General features: G+C 38.1%; 2 protein-coding genes across 6 annotated transcripts in view; one reads left to right on the forward strand and one right to left on the reverse strand.

The window, feature by feature from the left end:
• The window catches only part of LOC143895946 (uncharacterized), a 53850-nt gene extending 34982 nt beyond the window's left edge, over nucleotides 1–18868 (forward strand). For 2 of the 5 annotated variants that reach the window (XM_077403463.1, XM_077403464.1), the window contains exons 3-4: nucleotides 9714–9751; nucleotides 16780–18868. In XM_077403463.1, coding sequence (XP_077259589.1) covers nucleotides 9714–9751; nucleotides 16780–17718 — 977 coding nt within the window. In that variant the 3' untranslated portion in view covers nucleotides 17719–18868. Of the gene's footprint in view, nucleotides 1–9713; nucleotides 9752–12193; nucleotides 12668–12741; nucleotides 12771–15501; nucleotides 15612–16063; nucleotides 16375–16779 lie in introns of those variants that run through there. The other 3 variants (XM_077403465.1, XM_077403466.1, XM_077403462.1) reach the window with 3 other exon arrangements.
• Nucleotides 18869–19200: 332 nt separating this feature from the next.
• Nucleotides 19201–22105, reverse strand: LOC143895949 (glutamine amidotransferase-like class 1 domain-containing protein 3, mitochondrial). The gene is made up of 4 exons (XM_077403468.1): nucleotides 21736–22105; nucleotides 20410–20696; nucleotides 20049–20212; nucleotides 19201–19984 (listed from the first exon to the last, which is right to left on the reverse strand). Exons 1-4 carry the CDS (start codon nucleotides 21892–21894, stop codon nucleotides 19767–19769), a joined length of 828 nt encoding a protein of 275 aa, XP_077259594.1. The 5' UTR covers nucleotides 21895–22105; the 3' UTR covers nucleotides 19201–19766.
• Between the last annotated feature and the right edge of the window lie 4439 nt (nucleotides 22106–26544).

Below are 26544 nucleotides of genomic sequence, written 5' to 3' on the forward strand. Positions count from 1 at the left end.
GAACGCGTGTGAAAGTACACGCTTCTCGACGGTGACCAATGCGTGCATCACTTTTGCGTGTCGGTCCTTGCACGTGTGTAAAGCGCGGGATCGCTATCGCGCGGGTCACATGATTATGTGTGACTCGTGAACCTTGGCACGCATATTATGCCTATTATCTTGCGTGCACAATCGATAGGTGAAACGCTCACACGCGTAAATACACCGGGTACATTCCCGAGTGACCGCCAATCAAGCGGTAGCCATATCCCACCTACACGTCGCAGATCATTCAACTTTGACGAACAATGTATTTACAGCACCCACACAGACTAACGAGACGCACAATGCAAACCTTGTCGTGCTAAAAATAAAATGATTGTCGTGGTAGCTGAGACATTTATCCATTTATGCGTCTCTTATGCGGTTATCGAGACAGGCTTTGCTATGTGCAACGCGAGATATGCAGATATTTCAAAATGCATTCAATAAAATTTGTTCTATCCGTCATTGCGGGAACGCGTGATAATGTAATTTGTTACACCGCACTGTTCAACGTTGCCGTATGATATTGAAATAGTCTTACTAATACTTTTACCGGTTCTATTTCTATCAACTTTCCAAGAGTAATTTCGTTCAAGATCGGTCAGCTGACATTTACGCCTCTGTGTGTAGTGCAATAAAGAAAATGACTGATTGTTAGTCGGTCGACTTTCGATCACGTAGGACGGCTGATATAGGCTCCGTTCGTGGTTTACTACATAGAACTAAAGCGCGTTAATTCCAGATAATACCCTTTAATGCTTGGTGACTATTGAACTTCTAATCGAGAAATCAGTATTGTGCCCTAGATCGTCGCCATGCCTGCTAATTGATTATTGCGTTGGCACAGGTTGATGCAATAAAGCTCACGGGCAACAAGTAATATCTCATTTTGCTAATAAATTAATTAATTTTAGCATAAATTAATTAATTCTAGAAAATAACAAAAAACTTAACGACTTTAATATAAATTTATTTCAATGTTTACGCGCGATTATAGCATTTGCTACAATATTCCCACGAATGCATAAATCACAGTATGGTGAAAAGCCTCTTTAACGCATCACTGACCTTTCTTCAACGTAAATTTTATTTAACAAGTGTAAACTACTTGTAGCCATCGATTTCTCTCTCACGAAGCCACGTTAAGAATGACAATTATATCTATCTAGAGAAAGATGTATTATCGAAAATCATCATCTTCGTTAGTGTGACTTTGATTAATGAGACATAACGGGAGAAACAGAAACGCGTACCGGAGCTCACCATTCGTCTCGGAGCTAATTGGTTACCGCAGAACTTTAATGATCAAAGCGTCCTTGTGCCAATGATCGAGGCGCTCTAGATCCCACCTGCAGTAATTAGATATGCAGGAAGAAAACGGTAACAAGGATGCTATGTCCTTCCCAGACACACTCATACTTTAATAATGATTTCTCATGCCTACCATCGATACGCATCACACGAAGGTCTAATGACTGTGAAGAACTATCGGTTGTTTCGAAACGACAACGTCCTAGAATGCAGCACGTCTCTCTCATAAACTCGCATAAAACTTATATAGCTCCTTCTACGTAGTTCCATATCGAGCTCTTTGTAAAAATAATGCTACATAAAATTCGTGTCGGAGAAGAACTATCCCTTTCATTACAGAAAGTTCTCCTAAGTAGTCGAGACTAAAAGACAAATAACATGAAGCCATAATTAGCCTTAGGGAGATTATGAAAGCGAACTGTGTTCTTAAGTGGAGAATTGCAGTTTACGCAGCGGCATTAACGTGTTTCTTGATCGCGAGAAAAAAACCTGCTGCAGGGTACAGATCGAGCAATCTAAGTATTCAATACAAAATCCCATACCGTAGAATTGGCAGGATGAGGGATAATCAGTGGTCACTTTTCTCCTGAGCGAGCCGTCGAAAAGATCGCAGCGATCTACAACGATTGTGCCCAAAGGGAATCACGATTCCTAAAGATTTATGTTTAAGCCGCGTCGTTAACTCATCAATTGAAAAAGAACTTCGCGGGAGAGAGCCGAGAATTCTCGTCATCGTGTTCGATATACATATCTCGTGACACCCGGAAGTTAAGTACATCACGACGAAGAAAGGGAGAGAGAAAGAGACAGAGAAAGAGAAAGTTGAGGAAACGATAATCGATAACGATGATCTGTGCCGAAACTGCACCGGTTTCTTATGTATCTATAACATCGATTCTTTCAATTAGTTAGTTCTTGAGACGTATAAGTTAATTCGTTAATCTTGAGACGCATAAGTTTTATGGCTAATAAAATTTAATTGATCAATAGAAAGTTTAAATTAATCGGTGATCTATCATCGTCAATAATATGTCGAAGATTGTAATTGTAAAAAGTCGTTTATCTACAAATTCATAAATATAATATAAGAAGACAATAAAAATAATTGTAATGATTAGATAAAAAACTATGAATATTGATTCCACTGTGGAAGTAATACGATAAATTTAATATTACATATTGAAACAAAATAGGGGATGCCATTATAATAGCACTATTGCAAGATATTTGCGATTTAAACAAAGAGAAAATATTACCAAATTCCTCTGATAGCAAAATCTTACCAGAATAATCGGTTATTTACACTTTAGATGTCTCATTTGCGTAATAAGGTAATTGCAATTGATACCTAACATTTCGAATTATTAGTCAGAGACGAATTACTTTTTTCCTGGTATAATCTTCGATTATTTGTTTGGGTAATATTTACTAATTGCGCTAAAAACTTATTATCATATTGTTATGTAATAATTATATATATATAAATCGCAAAAATAGAAGTTTACGATTACGTGATTTGATTATTAAAGTAATCAAAATTACGATAAAGAAACACAAAAATTAAATTTATTGGATTTATTTGATCTATTTTTATATTCTCTCTCTCTCTCTCTCTCTCTCTCTCTCTCTCTCTCTCTGTTTTTTCATTTTCGTTTGACTAAAATATTTTTAACGACCTTGATGAATATATTTTAGGTTTTAACTGTTTAGTCCAGCTTGATTTCTGTGAACGAGCGATGGGATACCCCCTTCTTCTTGCATATTCGAGTTCTGAAACGAGTTTTACAGGAACCCTCGCAGCAAGATAATTATATAGTTCTGATCGTGAAAGTGGCATCGAACCGTGGTCGCCAGAGAACACTGACTAAATGGGTTGACAGCATTGTCAAGGTCAATCTTCTCCAACTCACAGAGTATGGTGTTAACATTCGCACGGCCAAAAATCGATGTTTTTAACTAATCGCTATTATATTCTAATTTTTTTTTATGAGAAGTTAAATTATTTCGTCTAAGTGTAATATACGGAATTGCTTCTGTTAATGATATATTTGTGAAATTAAAAAGTTTCCGCCTTTTCACTATTACGTACGTCGCGTAAATATTAGCAATTAACAGAATAAAAGCGCTGTCGCACCGCATCTGTAATAGCATACTTTCGACATAATGCACACCTGCAGAAGGGGTGATTAATACTGATCAATATTCTATGAGGCGCAAGGGAAATGGAGGTAATATGCATGCTATTATGTCGTCAAATGCATATGCGATTCACATACCTGAGTTCTCGTAATACGTAAGCAAAAAAATTAATATTCGTGACTAAAAAAAATTCCAAGAGATCCTTATCTCTTCTATAAATGCCGAAACTCGAAATTATTATCCGTGCGACGAATCGCAAAGAGACGTTTGATCCGATCTCTACGAAATATAGTAGCATGTCAACCTATGACAAAGAATATTGCTCAAGCGTCGTGTCTCGGACGTTACGACGCGGTATAACGGCCGTTGATTATGCGGTGTGTATCACAAAAAAACATTATACTCACAATTTAACGCCAGTACTGCTCTTGCAATATCTCTCTGTCCTCCGGATAAAAGAAATTCTTTTTAAACGACTTCGGACAAATCGATAGGAGTATGTGTCTTGATCAAAGTCGGGCATGACGAGAGAGAGAGAGAGACGAAAGGAATATATCATTCAAGTCTATACCACCAATCATTATCGTCGCATTTATTTTAACTGGACAACCGTTAGGTACATTTTCGCCGTTTATCCCATTTCCACTTATTTTCGTATTATCGGAAATCTGATGAAACTACTGCGGTGAAATCTTGTCGCTAAATGTCCGATATAAAATAACATAGGATAAGAGAGAAGAGAGTTCGCGTAAAGGAAGTATCGCGTTAAACAGTTTGCCGATCTCATCGAGAGACTTCCCTTCGGGAGAAAGTTCGTGATTGAATTCTCTCCAACGCTGGGATAAATTAAACGAAAGTTTAAAGTCGTCACGTTTCCCCCTGCGAGGCTATTGCTACTATACGTATAACGTGCAGCGCCGACTGGGGCTGCTTCGAAAGTATATAGCGAGCCGGATGCTTTCACTCTCGAGAAATATTTTCGAGAGACAAGTGCTCTTCTCTCTATCTCTCTTTCTCCTCTAATCTTTCAACGAAGATAAAGGCGTGGCCAGTTTCGAACTCCCACGTTCTATACCGTGAGATTTCCATGATACCTTTGATTATTAACGCATGCCATGTCGATATCTGCATCTCGATATCTAATTTTTCCTACCTGATTTTTCTACAATAGAAGTTAATAACATATGAGCAATGTCAATCAAAGTATTTTTGAAGCTGTATCAACATTATGCTTTTAATTTATAATAATGGTAGTAAAATAACAACCGATAATTATATATATATATATATATATATATATATATATATATATGTTAATACGTATCGTATGAAACGCACTTATTTATGCACATGTATCTGAATGTTTCCAATAAATTCAAAAATAAAGGCCAAAAAGAATTTTTTGCAATACAATATATTAAATAAACAATTAACCTTCTATGTTTCTATATTGCTGGAGACCATGGAGCATTTTGAATGCGAAAAACTACATAAGATTATATTGATACTTGATGCAACAATCTCAGAAATGCTATAGCTCTGTAACTTCTTTCAATTATCGACATCGTAACGTTGATTCAAGATGCAGATGTCGGTACACAAGACTCGTGATTACGGGATCGATTAATGCGAGATAGCTCGCGCGTGGTAACGTTGTTCCTTAGGATACGCCAGATTCGTCATGAGAAAGGAGACTCATTTAGAGTAAATCTCGTGTCGAAATCACCAAGAAATTTATGAGAATATAAAACCGAGCGCCTGTCTCATTAATGATTATTGATGCGAAGACCGTTTCTTACAACGAACAGAAGTGTGTCGCTCATTTTTAGATGCTTTTGTGGAATATTTATCAGCATTTAACTCTCATACATATGATCAAATCAATTACATTTGCAAATCGTTATTATATCATATTGTAGTTACTTCGATTATTTGATAACATGCTTATTACACTAATGACTAAAGAAACATTAGTTTGAAATCTATTCCACTTGACACTAAATAATTAAACATTTTATTTGTTTTTTCATTACTCATTCAGATCCGAAAAGTTGATAAATTACGAAAAAGCGTCTTTCTCATATCTTATGAGGTATTTGGTTATACATTAATAGCCAGCGGCACCGGCCACCGTCATTAATTTTTCGAAAAATTTGAAAGCAGGAAGCACCTGTTTCCTAATTTCCATCCACGCAGCACGAAATTTTCCTCTCGTCTCACGTAACAATCCGCGTCTTTCCCTGTCGCGTCCGAAGGCGAAAAAAGGAACAAGAGGAATAACGTACTTCAGTCGATGGTAATCACTTCCTTGTCAGTGCACCCGTAAAAATCTTGAAACCCCTGATTTGCGATTTGATTATGTCGTTCGCGTACCCATTACAATTTCTAAGTAGTGCGCGACTACACCCAAGTGGAAAACGGCAGGCTGTACTACGTCTCGTTTTTTCATCAGTATCAGTATGTCGTCCGATATGTAATCCCACAAATGTTGTACGAAAAGAATGTTACAAATTCCTTCATTCGCTTTACGACATAGCAGAAATTTTATCGTAAATTTCAAATTATAATATACTGAATAACTTATCGCATATTAGAACGAACACTTGTTCATAATAAACGTTTATATGGATCAAGATAACTGCACATCTTTCTAATTTAATATAAAATTTATGAATTGTGTACATTAGACAACCGAAACATATAAATTAATTTATTGAAACGTGTAAAAATTTTAATTTTTCATAAATAAAAATACTTGAGCGTTTATATATTTTAAAAAATGTTATATTTTAGCAATGATATGAGAATATTTAAAATAATGAGAAATTAAAATTGCCATGTATAGTTTGCCGGCTGTTTCTAACATCCGTGCTAAACTTATATTATATAATGTTATTTCCTACATAATCATTACAAATTATAAATATGCTGAAACCATTACACTGAAACGTATTATTACCAATTAGTTAGAAATTAGCTGAAAGAAATCTACAGAATAACAAGTGGTATATAGCTCAGAACAGATAATAAACACCTAGAGAGAGAAGTACTCTATGAATAAAATAAAAGCTTGTCAATCTGGATAGTAGCAATAAAATCGCTTTTTTTTATTAAATCAATTTTTATTATCGTAAAATCTACTTTTTAATGCCTTCGCGATGCGTAATCCCTGTAATCTCTATAATCATATTCGCTTAATCACGTCGTTATATTTTTATCGAGGATGCGGATGTCAGGCTTTAAATTACACTGCATTGCAAACGATGCTGTGACAACCGTTTTATTCTTCGCTGGAGAACATTCTCTTAAATACATAACGTAAATTCCGGTTAATTAGGAGTTTCGATGGATGAAATAATCGCCATAAACCGTGAAGCGACATGTAGGTGTTGCGAAGTTTATCGACTCTCATCAAGTTATGATCGCGCAATATTTTTTTCACGCGAGGCGAGCGCAATAGTAAAGCGTCATCTCCGGCTGTGTCGTAAATAGTGTCGCCGGGACAATGTTGAGAGTGTGACGATGCCGCACGCGAGAAAATAGAGTTCCCGCATTGGTGTCATCCCTATTGTTACTAGATGGAATGTCATTGAAAAATGAGGCCATGCAGCCGGCAAATTAATGTTTAATAATAAGTGACACGTGAGCTTCTCTATGATGGAAGGCGGAAATATCGAGACGTATATGATTATTCGTATATGTACAAAAAAAGTACTTATTATTTCGTTTAGAACGGGTTTTTTTCCCTAGCGTGACATATTTTTGATAAAATTATGTACGCGTTAATGTTCTTAGAATACATATTTATAGTTAGTAAATGAAAAAATAATTAACCGGCTGAATTTCTGTCAGTATAAACTGTAGACAATAAATCTATTAATACACGATTACAGATGACGAATAGCATTGTCAGCCCTGCGTTTTCGTACAAAATCTAATTTTCGAATAAAATGCACGAAATACTTTATTTGAAATGCACGGTGATATAGTTCTCGGATCAGGCAACTCGCGGCATTGTCGAAAGTAACAGCCGGCTGAACTATTACTCAAGAATTATATTACGTACGAAGTACGCGGAGCCTGCGTACCTTTCGTCATTCGGACTTGATTGTTCTATTATGCAGAAAGCGCTCGCGGTTCGTCGCTAGAAAGTAAAGTACGTCATGCGTGTTTAAGGAAGACCGATTGCCGTGTCATCGTGCAACGCTTCCTCGCTGAACTCAATACAGATCTCTTATTCTACGAAAATAAATGGAGCAAACGAAACCGAGTGTGAATGTATAGACTATATCAGCGATTAATTACTTGACATTTTCATGCTCGGTACAACTTGAAAGAACCGACGCGTATCAAAGTAAGTCTTATATTTTATTGCTGCTTAGAACATATTACTTTTTACTTTCGTCTTATGAATATTATGTCAATTATTTTTAATTGTTCTCGCCAATTCCACAAATTTTACAATCGCGCGCAAAATGATTTACTTTATGTTCAATAAATAATGATATAAATAAAAACCTATTAATATTTATCTAAATATAAATAAAATACGATATTTTTATTATTTTTACATTATTCAGTATAAATACCGTAGTACTATAGTTTTATTAACAACTCAAAAATAAAAAAATCAATGAGTAAGAAGACTTTTTTCATGCTGGGGTCTTTTAGACCCCTCATGTCATTTACGCGATTCTTGAGAGATGTGGCATTTAAGGGTTAAAACACAACCACATATTAATGCTGTATAAAATACTTTTTAATAATATTCTATTAAAAATTTCTCTTTTTATACATGTATGTATATATCAAAGGTGCTATATCTTTCTTTTACAATCTAAGCGGAAGGTGGTCAAGGCCCGTGATTCCTAATCGCGATACGCGGCACGATAAATTACGAGAATCCCGCGGAATCACACCAACAAATTGCCGGTTGGTGCCTCATTACATTGCGGCGAGCCGTAATTGGCGTGGTGAAATACCGTCGACAGATCGCGATTTAACAAGTCCATTGAGCTAATTCCAATTCGATGCGATCCAAAAATCGGATCGCGCAGCGAACGAGCGAGCGATTCGATAAATCAAGATAGCGCATTGAAAGAAAAAAAAACAAAATATGAAAAGCTCGGGCAGTCACCGCGAGAATGAATACGCGTATTCGCACTATTCGCAGAACTAATCAGAAATGCGTTGTGGGCGATTTTCTTGCAGCAGTCGTTGCTTATAGTCGTATTACGTAAATATCGCATATTTCATTAAAAACGATTACTTCTGGTATGATTCGCTTATAAACGTTAACCGTCTGTGGTCAGCGCGCTCCCGAGATTTGTGGCGGACGATAATAAAAAAAAACGGGAATGTCGGAAGCGTTGTCGACCCGGTGCTATGTGTCTCAGTCCTCAGACACCGGTTGACAAGCGGAGCCGAGGGAACGAGGGTCTTAACTTTACTTATATACACGCTCCGCGCAAGGATCTCTGGAGACGCACTAAACCCTCGGTAAGCGTCGACTCGTCATCGACGTAATTGACTTTCTCTCGCGTCGAGGATGAAAGAAACCTGGCAAGATCGCCGGTTGATAAAGTACGAACTAATTAAGGAAGTCCGATGTCCGCGGGCTAATTAATAACTGCCTGACCGGATGTCCCGGAACGACGCGCGCGGTAATTGGGTTTACAGGAATAATTTAAATAAAGCATTGTACTATAATTCAGACATCGTTATATAGAGCGACTTGTGTAAAAAAAATAAACATCGATTGCATGGAATTCAGATGCTTCTTAATTCCATGGCACAAGAAATGAAAGCGCGAATAATCGATTCGTACGGTATAATCTGCACCGGTGTGTTTCTGTAACTGCCAATATAATAAATCTACGTGGCGGTTTCAAGGTGTTCCACGAAGCTCCTTGGAAATCGCGATTTAATATGCAGCTACAGCTGCGTGCGGCCGATTCGATAATCTACGCGCGCTATTATCGAGGGTGATCATTAGTGAATTGCAATTAATAAATCGCATATTTTATCGAGTTCCCCGATATCGAATATTGAAATCGGTTCTACGTGTTCTTTCTTGGCTGTATGTTTTTTCTCTCGAGAAATATCTCGCTCTTTGCCCACGGTGCGTAACTGAGTCGTAAATATCGGTACTCACAATTTTAACCACGTTGCGTATATGTCGCATGCAAGCTTACCTGTGCGACGCAACCTTTCTCACAAAGACCTGTTCTTCGTTTCAGATGGAGCACCGGTTCCCGAGGACACAGTCGTACACGAGGTAAGAAAAATGTTTGAAGAACAAGAAAAGAAGAAGTTTCCTTTTTTCCCCATATAATTGCCTTGTCGCAATACCATTCGCATATCTAAAGCCCGATTGAAATCATTTTACTCGCGATATACGTACACAAGATATTCTACAATTACCGCGTACGATATTTTTCATAGCGTATTCCGAAGGCTATATCTGAACCGAAAATCTTAATATAAAACAAAAATATTATTAAAAATAATAATTTTCTAAAAGTCGATCAATGGTATCGCGTAGAATTTTCATATTCAAGTCCGTAACTCATTTTTTTATTAACAGCAATTTTAATTTAGAGACATAAGAGATCCCAGGCCATATTTCAAGATGATAGATCTATGAGATTTTACAGATATCTCTATATAATATTCACAGATTTATTATCTCTCGGATTAAATAAAAGATTATTTGTGACTCACCGATACGATGCGCAACAGCGGAGTTGTGACTGCGTTCATCTGTAACGTACGAATGCAAAATCCAAATTAAATTTATATTCAAAATAACTGCAATATCTTAAAAATAATTGTTTGCGCGAATTGTATCTTTTATTTGCCTTTCAAGTAAATATTTCATAAAATAATTACATAATTCTCAAAAAAAAAAAAAGCTTAATTTTAGTTTCTCAAATATAAATTTAACAAATTTAAAAGCAAAAGTCTTTTATTGTAACAAATCATTCCAATGAACGATAGGAATTAAGGATTCTTTCTCCGCAAGTAACAAATAACGTAGAAGTGAGATACCCACCTCACGGTTGCTCCGCCGTCGCCCGATGCCTCCCCCAGGCCTCCTCCTCCCCTCGGGTTCCCTCGAAGTCGCCATGCACACACTCGCGGAAACCGGACCAATTAACACTCGCGGAAACCGGATTAATTAACACTCGCGCGAATTATCGGAGTAAAACGACCGAAATAATCGCGCGTCACTTAGCACACGGCACTCCCGGTATTAATAACAACACGCGACTTATACTCGCTTATCACATCGCGACGGAAATAAGTACGCGAAGAAAGTATAAGCAAAAAAACGATAGAACGATTCGCCGCGATTCGCTCGACACCCGTGTGTCACCCGTCGTTCGTCGTACGGCACATCGACGCGACGCTCCGAAAACTGACGAGATCGCGAGCGAGACTCGAGACGGTGATATATAGAACTTAACGAATCGCCGATGCACGAAACTTGTGTCGCGCGATCGACAAAATTGAAATGCGAATTAAGTCAATCACGGCCGTAATTATATCGATCGCACGTCGACGGCGTCGCGATGCCCGCTGCGGCACTTGATTCGGACTCGTCTCGCACCATCGTCACCCATATCGCGTAACGTACTCCGTAACGGTAATGGCGGACGAACACGAAAAGGAACTGCTCTGTGCGAATGCAGCGGCAACTTCACTCATAACGCGCGACGCAGCGCCAATGTCGCCAATCAGGTTAACGACTGGTCAAGACGCCAAGGTGCGATGGACCGTTCGAAAATATACGGTTACGATTTGTCGTCGCAGTCGCACGTATATACGCATTTAGAACGCGCGACTCCCAAACGAGTCGCAATCAACTACACGCGTTATTAGCCCAACGCGACAGATATATTTGACTTCTTTTCATTATTTGGCTCGCTCCGTGCGCCCGCACCCGCGCCCGTGCCGGTAATAATCGTATTTAGATCGAGCAACGTTCACTTAAATCGATACGAAGGTTTCAAACGCGATACAAGAATTGCCGAACGTGCTCTGTACTTATCCACACCGCATTCATCTCGGAATACCTGCTATACCTGCCTCGACAAAAAACCTCGGTACCTCGATACGGCTTGCGAATCGTCGACGTCGACAATGAGTTATGGCGTTATGGGCGTTATGGCTTCGGTTTACTTGAACATAGCAATGCATTACGCGCGGCAAGAAGCGACACGGCGGCCAATCAACTCATCGCTTTTGGAAGCTCGAAAAAGCGAGCAATCGATTGACCCGATCGCCGTCTTTTCTTCTATCGCGTATAACGTATTCATGAACAGAAGCCACTAATTAATCCGGCTTGTGGTAATCATTCGTTTGATATAATTCCGTACTCCCTGAACTCCCTCGTCGCAGTAGCAACTCATCGTGATTGCGTCTCGATTCTCAAAGGAAAATAACGCTACAATTCGCGGAACGCGTCACGCCACTATATTTTCCGGCTCGAGTCTCTCTCTCTCTCTCGTGCGATCGATAACAGGACGGGTGCGTGTTTACGGTAGGTCGTGTGTGTGTCGTACGACTCTCCAAGGCCAACGAAACGACGAAGTAAACCGAGCCGGCGCGCGGCGAGCCGTGGCTTCTCGTCAACACGAGTGGAGGGGGGTTGGAGTGGGGGTAGGCTGACTCAGCCGACTTAGCTTAGCCGCTTAGCTGACTACGCACAGTACGCACAACGAACGTGCGCGCCGTGCCTCGTTATTTTATTCCTCCTTCTATCCCCGCATATCGCGTTGCCGAGAACTCGCGGCCGCATTTCGGTATTGCTACGCGCTAGATTCAACGCTTCGTAAAATCTATACGAATATACGACGGAATAATCTGTGCTCCTTACTCTCGTTGCTTGCGATATTAATTAAATAAACGGTCTCTCGCATATATTACGCGTTTCGCTTTTCAAATGTGCAGATTTTTAATTGTTCTTATTTAAAAACTGATTAAATAATTCGCACGTGACAGTTTTCAAATTGGATAATAATTAACTTGTTATAGTGTGAATTAATTGCTATGGTGTGCGTGGTATTAACGTGTGAGAAATGAAAGAATGAAAATTGTTAAACTCGTTTGCAGGACGCGATCTATAATTTAGAATAGAGTTTTTATAAATTACCGGGATAAGATTTTTAATTTTATATGCTGTATATATGTGTATCTGCAGTTTAATGTATATTTTATATATATTTCATTCCTTAAACATTTCTTTCTAAATCTCCACTTTAGAAGACTTATAATTCGCATTATAATATAAGGTAAAATTCTGCGTGCCACGTATAATATATATACGATTGAGAAAAGCAATTTTGAGAATAATCAAAATATATACAAAATATTATAAATAAAAATATGCGATTTCTATTTTAAAATCTGACGCAAATTATAATTGTTTAAGATAGGCTTTATTAACGTACTTATCTTATCGACTGATTGCTATGTGTCGCCGTACTAATCATTCGCAACTTTTATCGAAACAAGTCATATCGTATTTGTTCGCGCTTACTTATATATTTGATCTTCGGCTTAATATTGTGACAAAAGCCCATTTATCGAATTTGAAAAGCATAAGGAATAAAATATTCGTATGCATATCTTTTTCTTTTATAACGTGTTGGATATTTTGCTATGGAATATACGGTGTGTGGCGTATACATTCATTATTCACGCGGCGTTTATACCTTGGCTTTGGCGTAAATACGGCCTACCTGTATGCACGCTTATCATTCGTACAATGAGACTCGAGGCGACAGATAGTGGCGCGATTCTCTCCATGTGTGTTATTCTTTAAAACATGATCGCGACAAGTATCAAGGAATAAAATGCAATCTCTACGGCCGATCTGCAATTAGTTAACTCGATCATCGACCAGCGACGATTAATTAACTCTCACTTAACGATTCGTAAATATACCGAGAGTATTCATCGAAGCAGATAATCGTATGAGTAACTTATTTTGTTGGAGATAATTATTGAAGCGATACAAAATAACGATTGAAAATTATTGCTTTGTAAAAAATATTATATTCGCGGGCATAATAATTCTTTTATAAAAATTATGTGATAATAAAGATAAAATAAAGATCTAAAATAAAGATCTTAAAAAAGAAAGTTAAAAGTATAATACTATCTGAGATTTTAAAATTAATAACAGATGACAGATTTTAATACATGTACAATTGTAATTGCGCGTGAGCACAATTACAATTTTTTCTTTGCCAGCTCTGATTGCTTATGACTCGAAAACTGTGACCCCGATATTTTTATATAATTTTTTATTTTAATTAATCTTATAAAGTATTAAATTAAAATATTGTACGGTATTTGTGGCATATCCTATGTGTTAAATCGAACAATTGCATAGTCATATATGAATATTTTACACGGATTATCGGTAGATTCAAACAGATATCATCTCATTTAAGAAAAATCTTCGTGCTCTCCTTTCACATTAGTTTATATAAATGAAGATAGCTATCTGTACAATTATATTAACGCCAACCATTATTCGATTTATACTTGAGTGATGGTACGATCGTCAGATAAATTAATTTTTCCTTCTTGTTATTCGTGTATTGTTTCTCGTAATTATTTTTAATTAATGGACTTAAGCACAAAAAATAAACAAATTAAAAAATAGTTAATAATCATAATTTGGAGTATTTTAATAATAATATAATTGTATAATACGGCTTATGTCCTGTAACTTTCATATTATTACTAATCGAGTATGTGTGTCTCGAAATTCTCGGAGGGTATAAATCTTTTCATTTGAACAGTATTATCTAATAAATACATATTCTTACATATATATATATATATATATATATATATATATCGCCAATTATATAACACACTCTTTCTATTTATTTTTTATTAAAATATAATAAAGCTTATGTTCGCGTAATATTTCTTCGGGAATAATAATATATTTCAGAGGATTTTAATGAATATGCATATGGTGAAACATTCAGATTTATATCTATCAAAAGAAAAGATTTGTCTCCTCGTACTCGATTTTTTTTATATTGTATAATGACGTACACAGTTTACTTTTATGTTTCCTCTTCTCTTCGCTTTCGATGGCAAATATTCTCATTTATATCTATATTATTTCACAGATTACCCACATGCATTATATATATCATGTGATATAATTTTAAAAGATTTTTATTTAAAATAAATTATTATTATTGCATTACGTACCAACAGATATTAATGAACATTAGGATTAAAAAATTTTATTTTATTTTATTTTATTACATTTAGTCATATAATATGAAATATTCACATCATTTCACATAATATATGATGCTGTAAACGTAGTCTTTCAATTTGTCCTGCTATAAAGATGATAGTGCCACCTAATTACATTAGTCGAAAAAGGCGAATAATTATACCGGAATGATTAACTGCGACACGTTACACTTTGTTCCTGATATGATCAAAACTTCATGCACAGTATCTCGCTCGCCAAGTCTATCGCTCATTTCTCATTATAAACCGAGATGAGGGGCATCCATCATACTCACATCTACCAGTGCACGTTGAATTTATTGTCTACAAGTTCGTGTAACATTCCGAATGGCCATAGGTTACTACGCTATTCTTTTTTACCGGAACATTTTTCACGAACCATTGATTTATGACCGCTTTATTGCAAAACTTTACGTGTTTGTTCTACTAATGTGAGTAGTATTATGGAGCATTTTTATGCATAGTACAAAAAATACACATCTATCATCATTCATTACTTGAAAACGATTGCTTTTCGTCATTAGATTATAAATTTTACTAGCATTTTAACGAATTTTGAGTTGACGTACATTAGAAGCAAATCTTGGTTCGCGATACAACTACATTTGCAATATCGCGTGTGTAGAAGTAATTTCAATACAGCAGCGAGGTATTACGCTAACATCGCGAAGGTAGACACAGTTATGTCGGAGTGCTGACCTGACATATTCGTAACAATGCTAGGCGTGTCGCCGACGTGTTGCAACCGATTTCAACGACCGTCTATGCGTTTCGTTCGCATTACCTACCGTCGCGACGCGTGAGCATACGCGTGCACAATCGAAACGCGCTATTGTGGAACGGTATGTACAGACAATATACCAACGCACGGATCATGACGTACTTATGGTAACTGGTCTTGCACAGGCGGTCGCTGGCACGAAGATGCCTTAAATGTCAAGGCGAGGACACGATGGGATTGCTCGAACACGCAAACCGTCTCTCTTCGTCCTGCACGCTCGGCTGATGCACTTCGCGAAAGGAACTGTTGCACCTCACATTCATTGAAACCTTTCCTGTCAGGCTTGAATAAGCTCTAATCACTGCAGCCGCCACTGCATTGTAGACACTATGAAATAATTCTGAGAGAGAGATAAATGCTATAGAAAGTGATGCTTCCGGTAGTGGCTATTTATCATTTTTTTTTTTTTTTTTACATTTTCTCGAATCAGGAAATTTATTCAAAAATACGATAGGAAAATTGTATATGAAGAATATAAGAAAAATTAAACTAATTTTCTAGAATTCTTGTTTAAGTTCTCCATTAATGCGTAATCTACGATTATCACGTAACATTGAATTAGTGTTGAAATCAATTCAAAATTTTTTATCAGCATAAATTCCTCTCGAGAATATTGAAACTGTGGTCTAGAACGGCGTACTTCCATGATCGAAGCGTCAGTCATCTCACCGGCCACCGACATTGATATAATGGCTTTATCTCCTTGCTTCTTCGCCACCGTTGCCGTTGCCGTTGCCGTTGCCGTCGCGGTCGCGGTCACGGTCGCCGTCGTTGCCGCCGTCATCGTCGTCGTCGTCGTCGTCGCAGCCGGTGTCGCCGTTTCTGTTGGTTGAAAGAAACACCGTTTTAAAATAAATATTAGACCATTGAAAGAGTTACATAACAGATTTAATATTCTTCCATCACGCGCTCGCATCACGAACGATCACTGGCAATAATTCCTGAACGGTTTGAAATCAATTTCCCGATTATTAAAGCTGACCAACTGTTTCGCTCATCACTCAGATCTTCGATGTGCGTAACCGGGCGTTTGAAAGCGAAGACAGTTTATATGAATTACAAGTTGTTGAATTTAGGAGAGTACGTTTTAGCGAGTCATAAAACAATTTTCTGTTAGTTTATCGATTGCATCGTCGATTTTATCCCGCTCGCATCGATGTTTATTGTTCGAGAAAAGCGACGTTAATTTCCAGTATAATTGTGGGGAAACTTTTTTCTCTCTCTTTCAGGACTCCGTGGCGTCGGCGTCGGAGGTAGGCGAAGAGTACGACGACTCCGACATGTATATGGAGCCGGATGAATCCGAGACGACCTCGCAACCGGATCGCGCGGAGGAAAGCACGCGAAAGACTAATCAACGCGAGACGTCAGCCGATACCACCGATAAGAGTAATGAGAAATCAACTGAAGCTGAAGCTGCGAAAGAGAAACCTGAAGCTTCTAAAGATCAGCAGGCGAAGAACACGGATCATACCCGCGCCGTCGCGGGCGTCGCGCAGTTTACCGATGCAGGAGGCAGAAGTTTGGCAACCGAAAGTCAGAATTTCTTCCCGTCTTTCGCGGAACTCTTCAACCATAGACTTTCGTTCGCAGAACAGCAGCAGCGATATCGTCCTAACAGATTCCTCGGCTATTTCCAACGCGATCGCAATTATCAGACCGCCGCGACCAAGGATCAACATTCTATACTGGGATCGGGTAACTTCGGCGTGATCCGTGGCGGTACTTATTATCCGGAGGACAAAGAAAACGACGAGTACGCGATAGACGAGAGTCTCTACAATCCGTACTATCACGGTCGTGGCCGTGCGCAGTATTACAGAAATCCAAAACCACAACCGATTCGTGGCGGTGACTTCTTTGCGAACTTCCGCGATTTCGCCGACATTACGGCGCCGCCAAAGTCCAGTTTCTCACATCTGTCCGTGGTATATGCCAACAAGAACGGCAGTTCCACTGGGCGTGTCACGGAACCCAGGAATATCATCGAGACTCTGAGGATGTTGGAAGAAGAGGAACAGTCTGACGCGGAGGAGGTGTCCACTACGGAAGTACCGAGGAAAAAGCAGAGTAAGGGCAAGTGGAAGCTGATGAAGATGAAACAGTACGAAGAGGATAAGGCCAGAAGATCTCGTATGTCCGTCGAGCCGCTGCTCGCTCTCAGCTGAGCGTAGAAGAATGTCGCTAAAGACGTGGACGCAAACCTCGGGATTTCTCCCAAACGCGAAATTTGGCCTCGAGATCAGAACCAAAGTCTGAAAAGCGTCGTTTTTCTATTATTGGAGGAGATTGTACCGAAAACGTGCGACAGGAACAGAAAAGATTCGCATCTTCGTTCATGTGCGAACGATACTGTGCGCGCATATGAACTTTTCGATCAAACCGAAAAGCTATGGCGACTGGAGAATCGATTATTTCGAAATTGACGCGCGACGTCGCCGTCGCGCGTCGCCGGTTAGACGGTATACAATTCCTACCATTGGAATTCCGACGACGCTCTGTATCGATACGGAGATAAGCGAAAACATTCAGTTCATAAGTTTTTCAGCATACCGAAAACTTCAATATCATTTTCTGAGCGATGCGAACAATTGGATTAATTAATAGATTTTAAGGTAATAGCATTAAGGGTATGTACAAGGCACTGCCGTTCCTGTTTTATCAGCCAATCGTCGTTAGATTTAAAACGCATGTGGCCTTAACGTTTAAATTATTCTCTAAGTTAGGTGGTAGCCGCACGTGTTTGAAAGATCCTAAATATAAGATTTTTCGAGTCTACAGTGCGTCGATTAAGAAATTCCATGTGGTGCTATATATGTTCCGCCGCGGTCGTACAAACACCTTCTGGAGATACGTTCCCATTTCGGCAAGGCGCTTGCAAAGCTAACTAGTAGCAACGATTATTCACGGAGACCTTTTACGTTGATTGAATTCACTTGCTCGTACGTGAACGTTACGCTCGAGTAAGCCACGATTCCGGAATCGGTATAACTCTTACCAACGACACTTGTGTTCGGGCTAAAACCACGAGGCGCTCGTGCGCGCGGTCTCGTTATCCTAATAAACACATAGGATATATACTTCAGAATATGCATGAGATCTGTTTCTTATTCTTATTGTTAGTAACAGTTTTTAATTTGCATTTGTTGGTCTTCTTTCTTTGAAACGTGCCGTAATTTTATTCCAGGTGTTAAAAGTGTAAAAATGAAAAACAAGAGGATGCAGATCTACGAAAATACATGTAACGAAATTATTGACCGCGCCGAATTGACTTGCGAAAAACTTCGGTATTATTATAAATAAATTATTTTTACTTCACTCTTTTAATATTTCAATGTTTCAGAGGAAACAAATTGCCATCGCGTTTTTCCGTGAAATATTAAATAAACACATATGTAACTTTGCGTGCATCAGCAAAATTAATCTTAATTGGTTATACTTTAAGTACGTGAAGATTCACTATATATATATTCAGTAAAATAATAAAGACTGCCCATTTTGTATTCGCTGTTGGTTATAAAAATACGTTAATATACTTCTCTCCGTGATGTTTAGGTTCAAAATTTATGATAAAATCGTAGAAAAAATCTCAAATCTGAAAGAACTTTAGGAAAAAAAATTGCTAAATACATTTCTTGCCATTTGTTGCAATAATTATGGAATAAAAAGTGTTAGAGTGAAAAAGTCGTATCAGAATTACAGTAGAATTCTAGAACGACTTTCAATACGGTTGAAATTCATCGCGAAGATTGTCGCGTTGTCTAACAAAGAGACAATTCTAAATCGACGAAAATTTTTTGCCACAGATCTCGATTCATTGTTGTTTCACTTGTTGTTGATTATTTTAACTGTATCATTAGACTTATTGATCAGCTTAACATATTCTAAACGCGTGCGCCTCATTCAACTCACTTAATTCATTTCGAAAGGGCGCGATAAAAAAATTAAATAAAATATATTTTTTCGAAAATAACGTTCCTGTCCCATAATCCTACGTTAATTTTACAGAAAAATACGCATTCGCAAGGTAGGTAACAATAATTTTAATATCTTTCAGAATAATTTGCACGGAATAAAAAATAGTCGAAAAAAATATGGATTAATGTAACAAAAATTGTTCGGCTATACAAAGTATATATAAATGTTATAGTAAATTATTAACGCGTATAACGTGGTATTATGCACAGAATGATTTCCAGAGAGATTTGCATACATATTATAACTTCTTGATGCATTTTTTTAACATTGCGACAAGTTTACCAATACCGTCGTAAACTTCTGAATAAGTAGCTGGTTCGTACAACCAGGCTGGCGTACTAAGAACGCCATAATTCTTATCTAACGTTACTCCTTTAACATCTTTCATTTCTATCTTAGCACCCATAGCCTTGACCTTCTTGATAGCGTCAGCGTATGGCCAGTCTTCTTTAGGTGCTATAAGATATAATTTTCAAATATTACGAAATAAGGATATTAATGGTAATACGATCTGACTCACATTCCTTGCCAAGAGTAACTGTCACACCCTTCAATACTTTGGCAACAAGCGCACTAGCTATGCACATAGTACCGATCGGTTTTTTCTCACAGTAAAAGTCCACGATGAGCTTCTCTAAGTCGGGTAGAACGGTGCAATCAGTACCTTTTTCGGCGAAATTACTCCTTTGTAAAAGAAAGAGTTAAGAGAAATAATTAGAAATTTGCTTAAATTCTTATTGTTTTAATATCGAAATCTATGATGTTGACGTCTATTACATTTACTACTTTAATAAGATAGAAAAATTATTCTACTTATTTCATTTTACTGTCTACTTCTACACATTGTCCAATTATCCTGCAATTATCATCTCAATACGTACAAAGTGCGTGCAGCACCAAATCCTCCAGGTATGATAAGGGCGCCATGTGTACAAACTTCGCATTCAGTTAGAGGTTTTATGCATGCTCTTGCTAATCTGGCACCTTCAACGAGAGCATTTCTACGACATGTAGTATCTATCTTTCTGGTAAGATGATTGACTACGCCGGAAATCTCGATGTCTGGAGCATAAAATAGCGGCTTCAAATTTTTATGTCGTAAATGTATGGCTGTTGAAATTGCTTCCGAAATTTCAGTGCCATCAAGTCGACCGCATCCGCATAATATCTAAAGAGAACAGAATGTATCGCCAAAAATTATTAAATATTAAAAATGTTATTAACCATCAGTTTTTCATGTTCAAATTATAAAGATTTGTAAAATGACATCAATTGTAACAACAAATTCGTTTAGATTTATTCTGAAAAAACTCGAAATATACATAAGAGCTAATCAGATACAAAATGCTGAAAACTAACGTATAGCGATCTAATCAAGTGTAGATGTACAAAAATTGGAAATCATAAATTCATAAAAACACGTGATAAGTCTTTTCACGCACGCAGGCGACGCGAGGTGTACTGAAATAATATCTTAAACACGCGTCTCGCATTCGCGCTATAAAGATATTATCGCCACAAAAATTTAATAGCTTTTGGGAGTAACGACTACCGGTACATTTTCTTACGGTAATTCTTTTTCACAGAAAAATTTTAACCACGGTAAGCATCGATGAAACGCTGCGTTGCGTCATGCTGCGAAAGTATAGAATACCGACATCACTTTTAAATCGTATATGCAGAATCATATGAGGAAAAAGTTTTTAATAGTACTGACATAGTGTTATGAATCCCAAGCGAGCAATTATGTATCTTAAACTTGCTTAAACCGGATATTAAACTAGGAAAATTATACGATTATCTATATAATACTGAATATTTTTCTCTCAGACGTTAAATAATTTTATAACGAAATAACGTCATGCATGTTCGAGATTAGTTTATATTGAAAGTATAATTTTTATACTTGTAGAAGACTTTCACAAAAAACGGACATATGTGAAATAAACTTTCAGATTAATAGAATATCCTGCAAGATACTTAGAATAAGCCAATATTTCAAAAGCACATATTAAACTGTACGACATTATTTAAGTAGATAAATTATACATAAATTAATACGCAATTAATAATAATTTAGCGATTTTCGCAAAAATTAAATTCATAACTTCATGCAATTATTTTCATTTTTCTTGTCTATAAAAGAAAGTTTATACTTAAAAAAGAAAACGTATTAGAGAGTAATCGTATAATACTATGATACTTACTACGGCTACGGGTGTAGATTCACAGCTTTTATTTCGTTTTATTTTATTTATTCCTGCAGAAATTTGCGACGTGTGAAGGTTATTGTAAAACGCAGATATAAAATCACGTATCAAAGGAATATCACGCCGCAAGAAGGATGCCATTCGTGGTTGTAACATATTTCTTCCAAGGAGAATGGGAAAATTTTGATTTTATTAATCAGACATTAACGTGTAACATATTTTTTCACGTCACACCACGGAGCGTTAGCACACAATTTCGGTAAATAATTAGAATTATCTGTCGCGATTCGAGATCGTGAGCGTGAGCGTGACTTGTTTCCGATAGCCTTCCTATAATACGGAAAGTGACAGGCGACAGTGACAGTGAAGAAAGGAACCTTCTTTGTTAACCGTGCGCTTCGTGACGAATAGTTCAAGCCATTTTCATGAGAGTGCAGGTTTATTCGGAATCCTAGTCAGTGCCCTCGATGTCGAGCAGAGGAAATCTCTCACCCGGTCGATACGATGGTCTCGCCGTAACCACCGTCGGTTTGTTTCAACTTTCAAAACTCGGTGACTTGCGGTTGCTTGGTTCATAAGCTGCGCAGGTATCAGGTATAGCAGGAAAGAAGAATAATATAAGAAAGAGGGTAAGGACGGTAAGGATAAGGGTAGAGACGAAATTAAAAAAGGAAGCCCCCCGTAGCGTATCTCCCACTCCCACGTTTAAATAAACATCGGCAGGGTAGGCTGAATTTACTTTATGGCTCGTATAATCTTTATTGTGCTCTAGGAGCAATTTTCGCACGGACTATGAATATAAAACGCATCGCGGGGTGGGTGGTAAGATTTAACAACGCCACGAGGCAAAGAACCGGCATGTATACGTGATAATAAATCCCGTTGGCTCATTGAAATATAAAGTAGTTTGTAAATTTAACCTAACCTAACCCAACAAAAATCGATTTTTATCGGCATGTAGTACAAAGTGATCTCCGTATCGCGCGTAGAAAAAGAATTATTTATTATATATTTATATATTTTATATTTAAACAAATTAATTATTGTAATTTACGCTGAATTCAATTTTATATTCATGCAATATTGCATATTATTCTTAATTTGTCTGTATTTGTATTGCTTTACATACTTATTTTAACTGAAATACTTCAGTTATATATATTACATGTATTTATATATTTAATTATTTATTGCACATGTATATTAGTTATTTACTTATATTTATTTTGTGGTTATGTATACACATTAAGTTATTTATGATATATATCTACATGAATCCATATAAATATGTAATTGTAAAAAAATATGTTTGAACTAGCTATAAAATTATAAATAAAAAAATAGTTGAAAACAATATATAAAACATTTAATATATAAAATGAGATTGCAGCGGAGATAGAGACAATTATTCTCAATCAAGTTTTTCTTCTCTCACAGGTACTCCGAATGATACCGCTGCGTATAACTTCCTAGAAGATTCGAAGTCAGATCGTAATGCAACACCGATAAAAGAATTTACAATCACATCTGATCGCCTGTACCACGGCGGAATGACGCTTATCGCGCCGCTCGTACGTCATACAACGCCACTTTATTATAATTATCAATGCGGAATGAGCGCACCCCGGAGCGTTGTTTCACCGCGACACCATTTCTTCGATCCCCTTACCGCCGTGGCGCCGAGGCGTACGAAGGCTTACGCATAATCTTGTGTAAATCCCAAGCCGCCCTTATGCTTGCACGTCCTTACATCGAAGGAAGGAGCGTTCGTATGTACGTACATGGGCCGCTTCTCGGGTTACGCAGCGAAAGGGATGCGTAGACGACGACGGTTCAGGGGCGCCGGGCGCCTCGCACACGAGGCGAGAGCACGGGGCTTATATGAATGTTAAAATAAGTTTGAAATTGTCGCGGACAAGTTCGGCCCCGTGGGAGGTACCCGTCGAGTAATTTCACGGCGCCAGCGGTTTCGACCCTTCGGCAAGTTTGCAACCAGCCGCGGATTCGTAGAAACTTCTGCGGCTCCGCGGGCGGCGCGACTTCCGCCACCTTCGCCGATAGGTTGGCGATCATTTACTTTAGCCCTGTTGTCTGTTATCCTCGTCGTATAGAAACTTGTATTATAATTAAGAAGATTATAACTTGTAATACACGTGAGACTTATGTCACGCAGGTTAATTTTGATCTTGGTTTACCTTACCTGTCATCTTTTCCTAGTTCTAAAAGTTAGAAAAAGATAAAAAGTAAGTTAAACCGAGATTAGAAGTTAATCTACATTGGTAGAAATGGACATTAATCCATCCGTATTTATTTCAAGTGTTCATAAATCCACGTTTCTGGTTAAATCTAATGCAAAAAGACAGCAAAGAGGTAGCAAATACTGTTACACAATAAATAAATTGTAAAAAAAATCTGTAATAACATCTTATGTTTAATACTATGTATGTAATGTTAAGTTGTTTAGTGTCTTCTTGCAAGATAGAGGTCCGCGAGTCGCCGTTGCGAAAGCAATTTCTCCCGCCGATTTAACAAACGCTTGATAAAGCGTCGCTGAAAGAGACACGCGGTTAGGAAAACTAATCAAGTTTCCGCAGACGAAGCGTGGCGGAGAGAGACAAAACCGCCAACGTCCTGACACGCGAACTAAAGCCGTTTTGCTGCACGACAGCTTCGTGAGATCCTCCTTGGCGGTACGTGAGAGTCTCTCGCCCGAGGAAGAGTCACCCCTTCGCATCGTCGTTCGCGAAAAGTTTGAATCACGAATTCGCGGGGAGAGAGAGAGAGAGAGAGAGAGAGAGAGAGAGAGAGAGAGAGAGAGAGAGAGAGAGAGAGAGAGACCGAATTCGTGGCGGCCCGGCCCCTCTGTACGGGCGCGGGGCGCGCAGACGGAGGAGAGATTCGGCGAGGGTCGTCAGAGAGTTCACCGGGCGGGAGTCTGATGGGTAAATGCGATGTGATGCGAGTAACTGAGTGGCTAATTGAATGAGGTGCCTCCCAGGAGCGCCGATCCGTCGCGTGTCACACGTCAGAATTTGCGCAGCGGGAACGCGAAATTACGACGATTGTCGGTCGTGTGCCAATTATCGTCGCGCGGTATGATTGCCAGTGCGGGAAATTATGCGACCGAACGATGCCGAATCCTGGCCCGATACATGTGCGCGTCGGCAAAATCGAGGCCGCGCTAGGCAGGCTCGGTTCGCCAGCAGCCGCGCGACATTTCTGCCGATCATTAATAATCCATTAACGGTATTGGACGCTTCGATTTGCAGGAACGCCCGATAACGATGCGACCGAGCGATAGGGGAGAAAAAAGGAGATCGTTTGTCAATTTCCCCTTCCCGGATTTGCTGCTGATTGGTTCCTGAGCCGCCTAGCCGTGTCGCGCTACGTCCGTCGTCCATACTTTATTTATGCATATAAGGCCCCGGACACACACACTTTTTCGTAACAGTAACAGTAGGATTTCGACCAATCGTGTTACTCGATTCGGGAACGTATCGAGCAACGCGATTGGTCGAAATCCTACTGTTACGTTTTACGGAAAGTGTGTGTGGCCAGCTTAAAGGCCTGGGCACACGAATCGACGGAAGACGTAAGACGTAGATCGTAAGGAAATCCACCAATCAGAGTCGACTATTCCCCTCTTTAAGAGGGATAATATCAACAAATTTCTTGACCATAATTGGCAAATTTATTAATAGATAAAACGACGTTTCGGTCCAAATTTGGACCCACTTCAGGTGAATAAAGCTCTACAAATACATTCAACAGGCAGTAATTCATGACACTGTGCCCGCAAGTCAGAAACTGAAGACTATATGGGCAGAAAAAGAATTTCCCTTTTGTATTGTGATAACTTAAATAAAATAAAGGAAATATAAAATTAGAGTATCATATAAGTAACTTAACATGATTTGTGCGTTGTCGGTGTAAATATGGTATAATAATATTAATATAATGTAAGATATAAAATTAAAATAGTATAAAATTAAATTCGTGCTATTTTAGGCAGTCGCAACTTCGACGTCGCTTATTTATACTGTTCCTAAGAAACTTAATAACATCATTAGAAAAGGTAAGGATAGGCTGGATAACGTGAAACAAATTGAATTAGTTTATAAAATTGACTGCCTAGACTGTAATGCTACATATATAGGACAAACAAAAAGACACCCCGAAACTGGAATCAAGAACATAAAACTGATATTAGGAAACACGTTAGTAATCATTCGGTAATAAGCAAACATTGGTTTGAATTTAATCACGAGTTTGATTGGGCGGGAACGAAAATATTATAATTAAAGTTATAATTTAAATCGACCGTGACTGATGGCGATACATAACGTCATTTCGATGTGAACATTGAAAAACTGTGAGCCAACCTGCTTTGTCGGATTCACACAGCACTTCTTCGGATCAATCATCGAGACATTGTTAATTTCGATCATGGGTTTTAGAGTCCGATAATGTAATTTCTAAATTAAATAGTTTTAAATTTTTATTGCGAAAAAAGTATTACCCCAGCCAGGGTTCGAAACTGGAACCTCCCGTATACCGTGCGGGTGTCGTGCCAATTCGACCACTGGGGCTGTGGTAATATTTATCGCAATAACAACTATAAAATGGAGCACCGATTCTTCAGTCAACGATGTATAATAAACAGAATAATAAATTTTCTTTGCCAGTATATAAGTTAAGCGTGTAAAAAATCTTTTCTATAAATGACATTACGCTTATAAAGTTAAGCGTGTAAAAAATCTTGTCTGCAAAAGACATCACGCTTGAAAAGAATTAAGCGTGTAAAAA

The sequence above is a fragment of the Temnothorax americanus genome, unplaced genomic scaffold, assembly GCF_048541705.1.
Source record: "Temnothorax americanus isolate GAGA-0224 unplaced genomic scaffold, ASM4854170v1 Scaffold17, whole genome shotgun sequence".
Classification (NCBI taxonomy): Eukaryota; Metazoa; Arthropoda; class Insecta; order Hymenoptera; family Formicidae; genus Temnothorax; species Temnothorax americanus.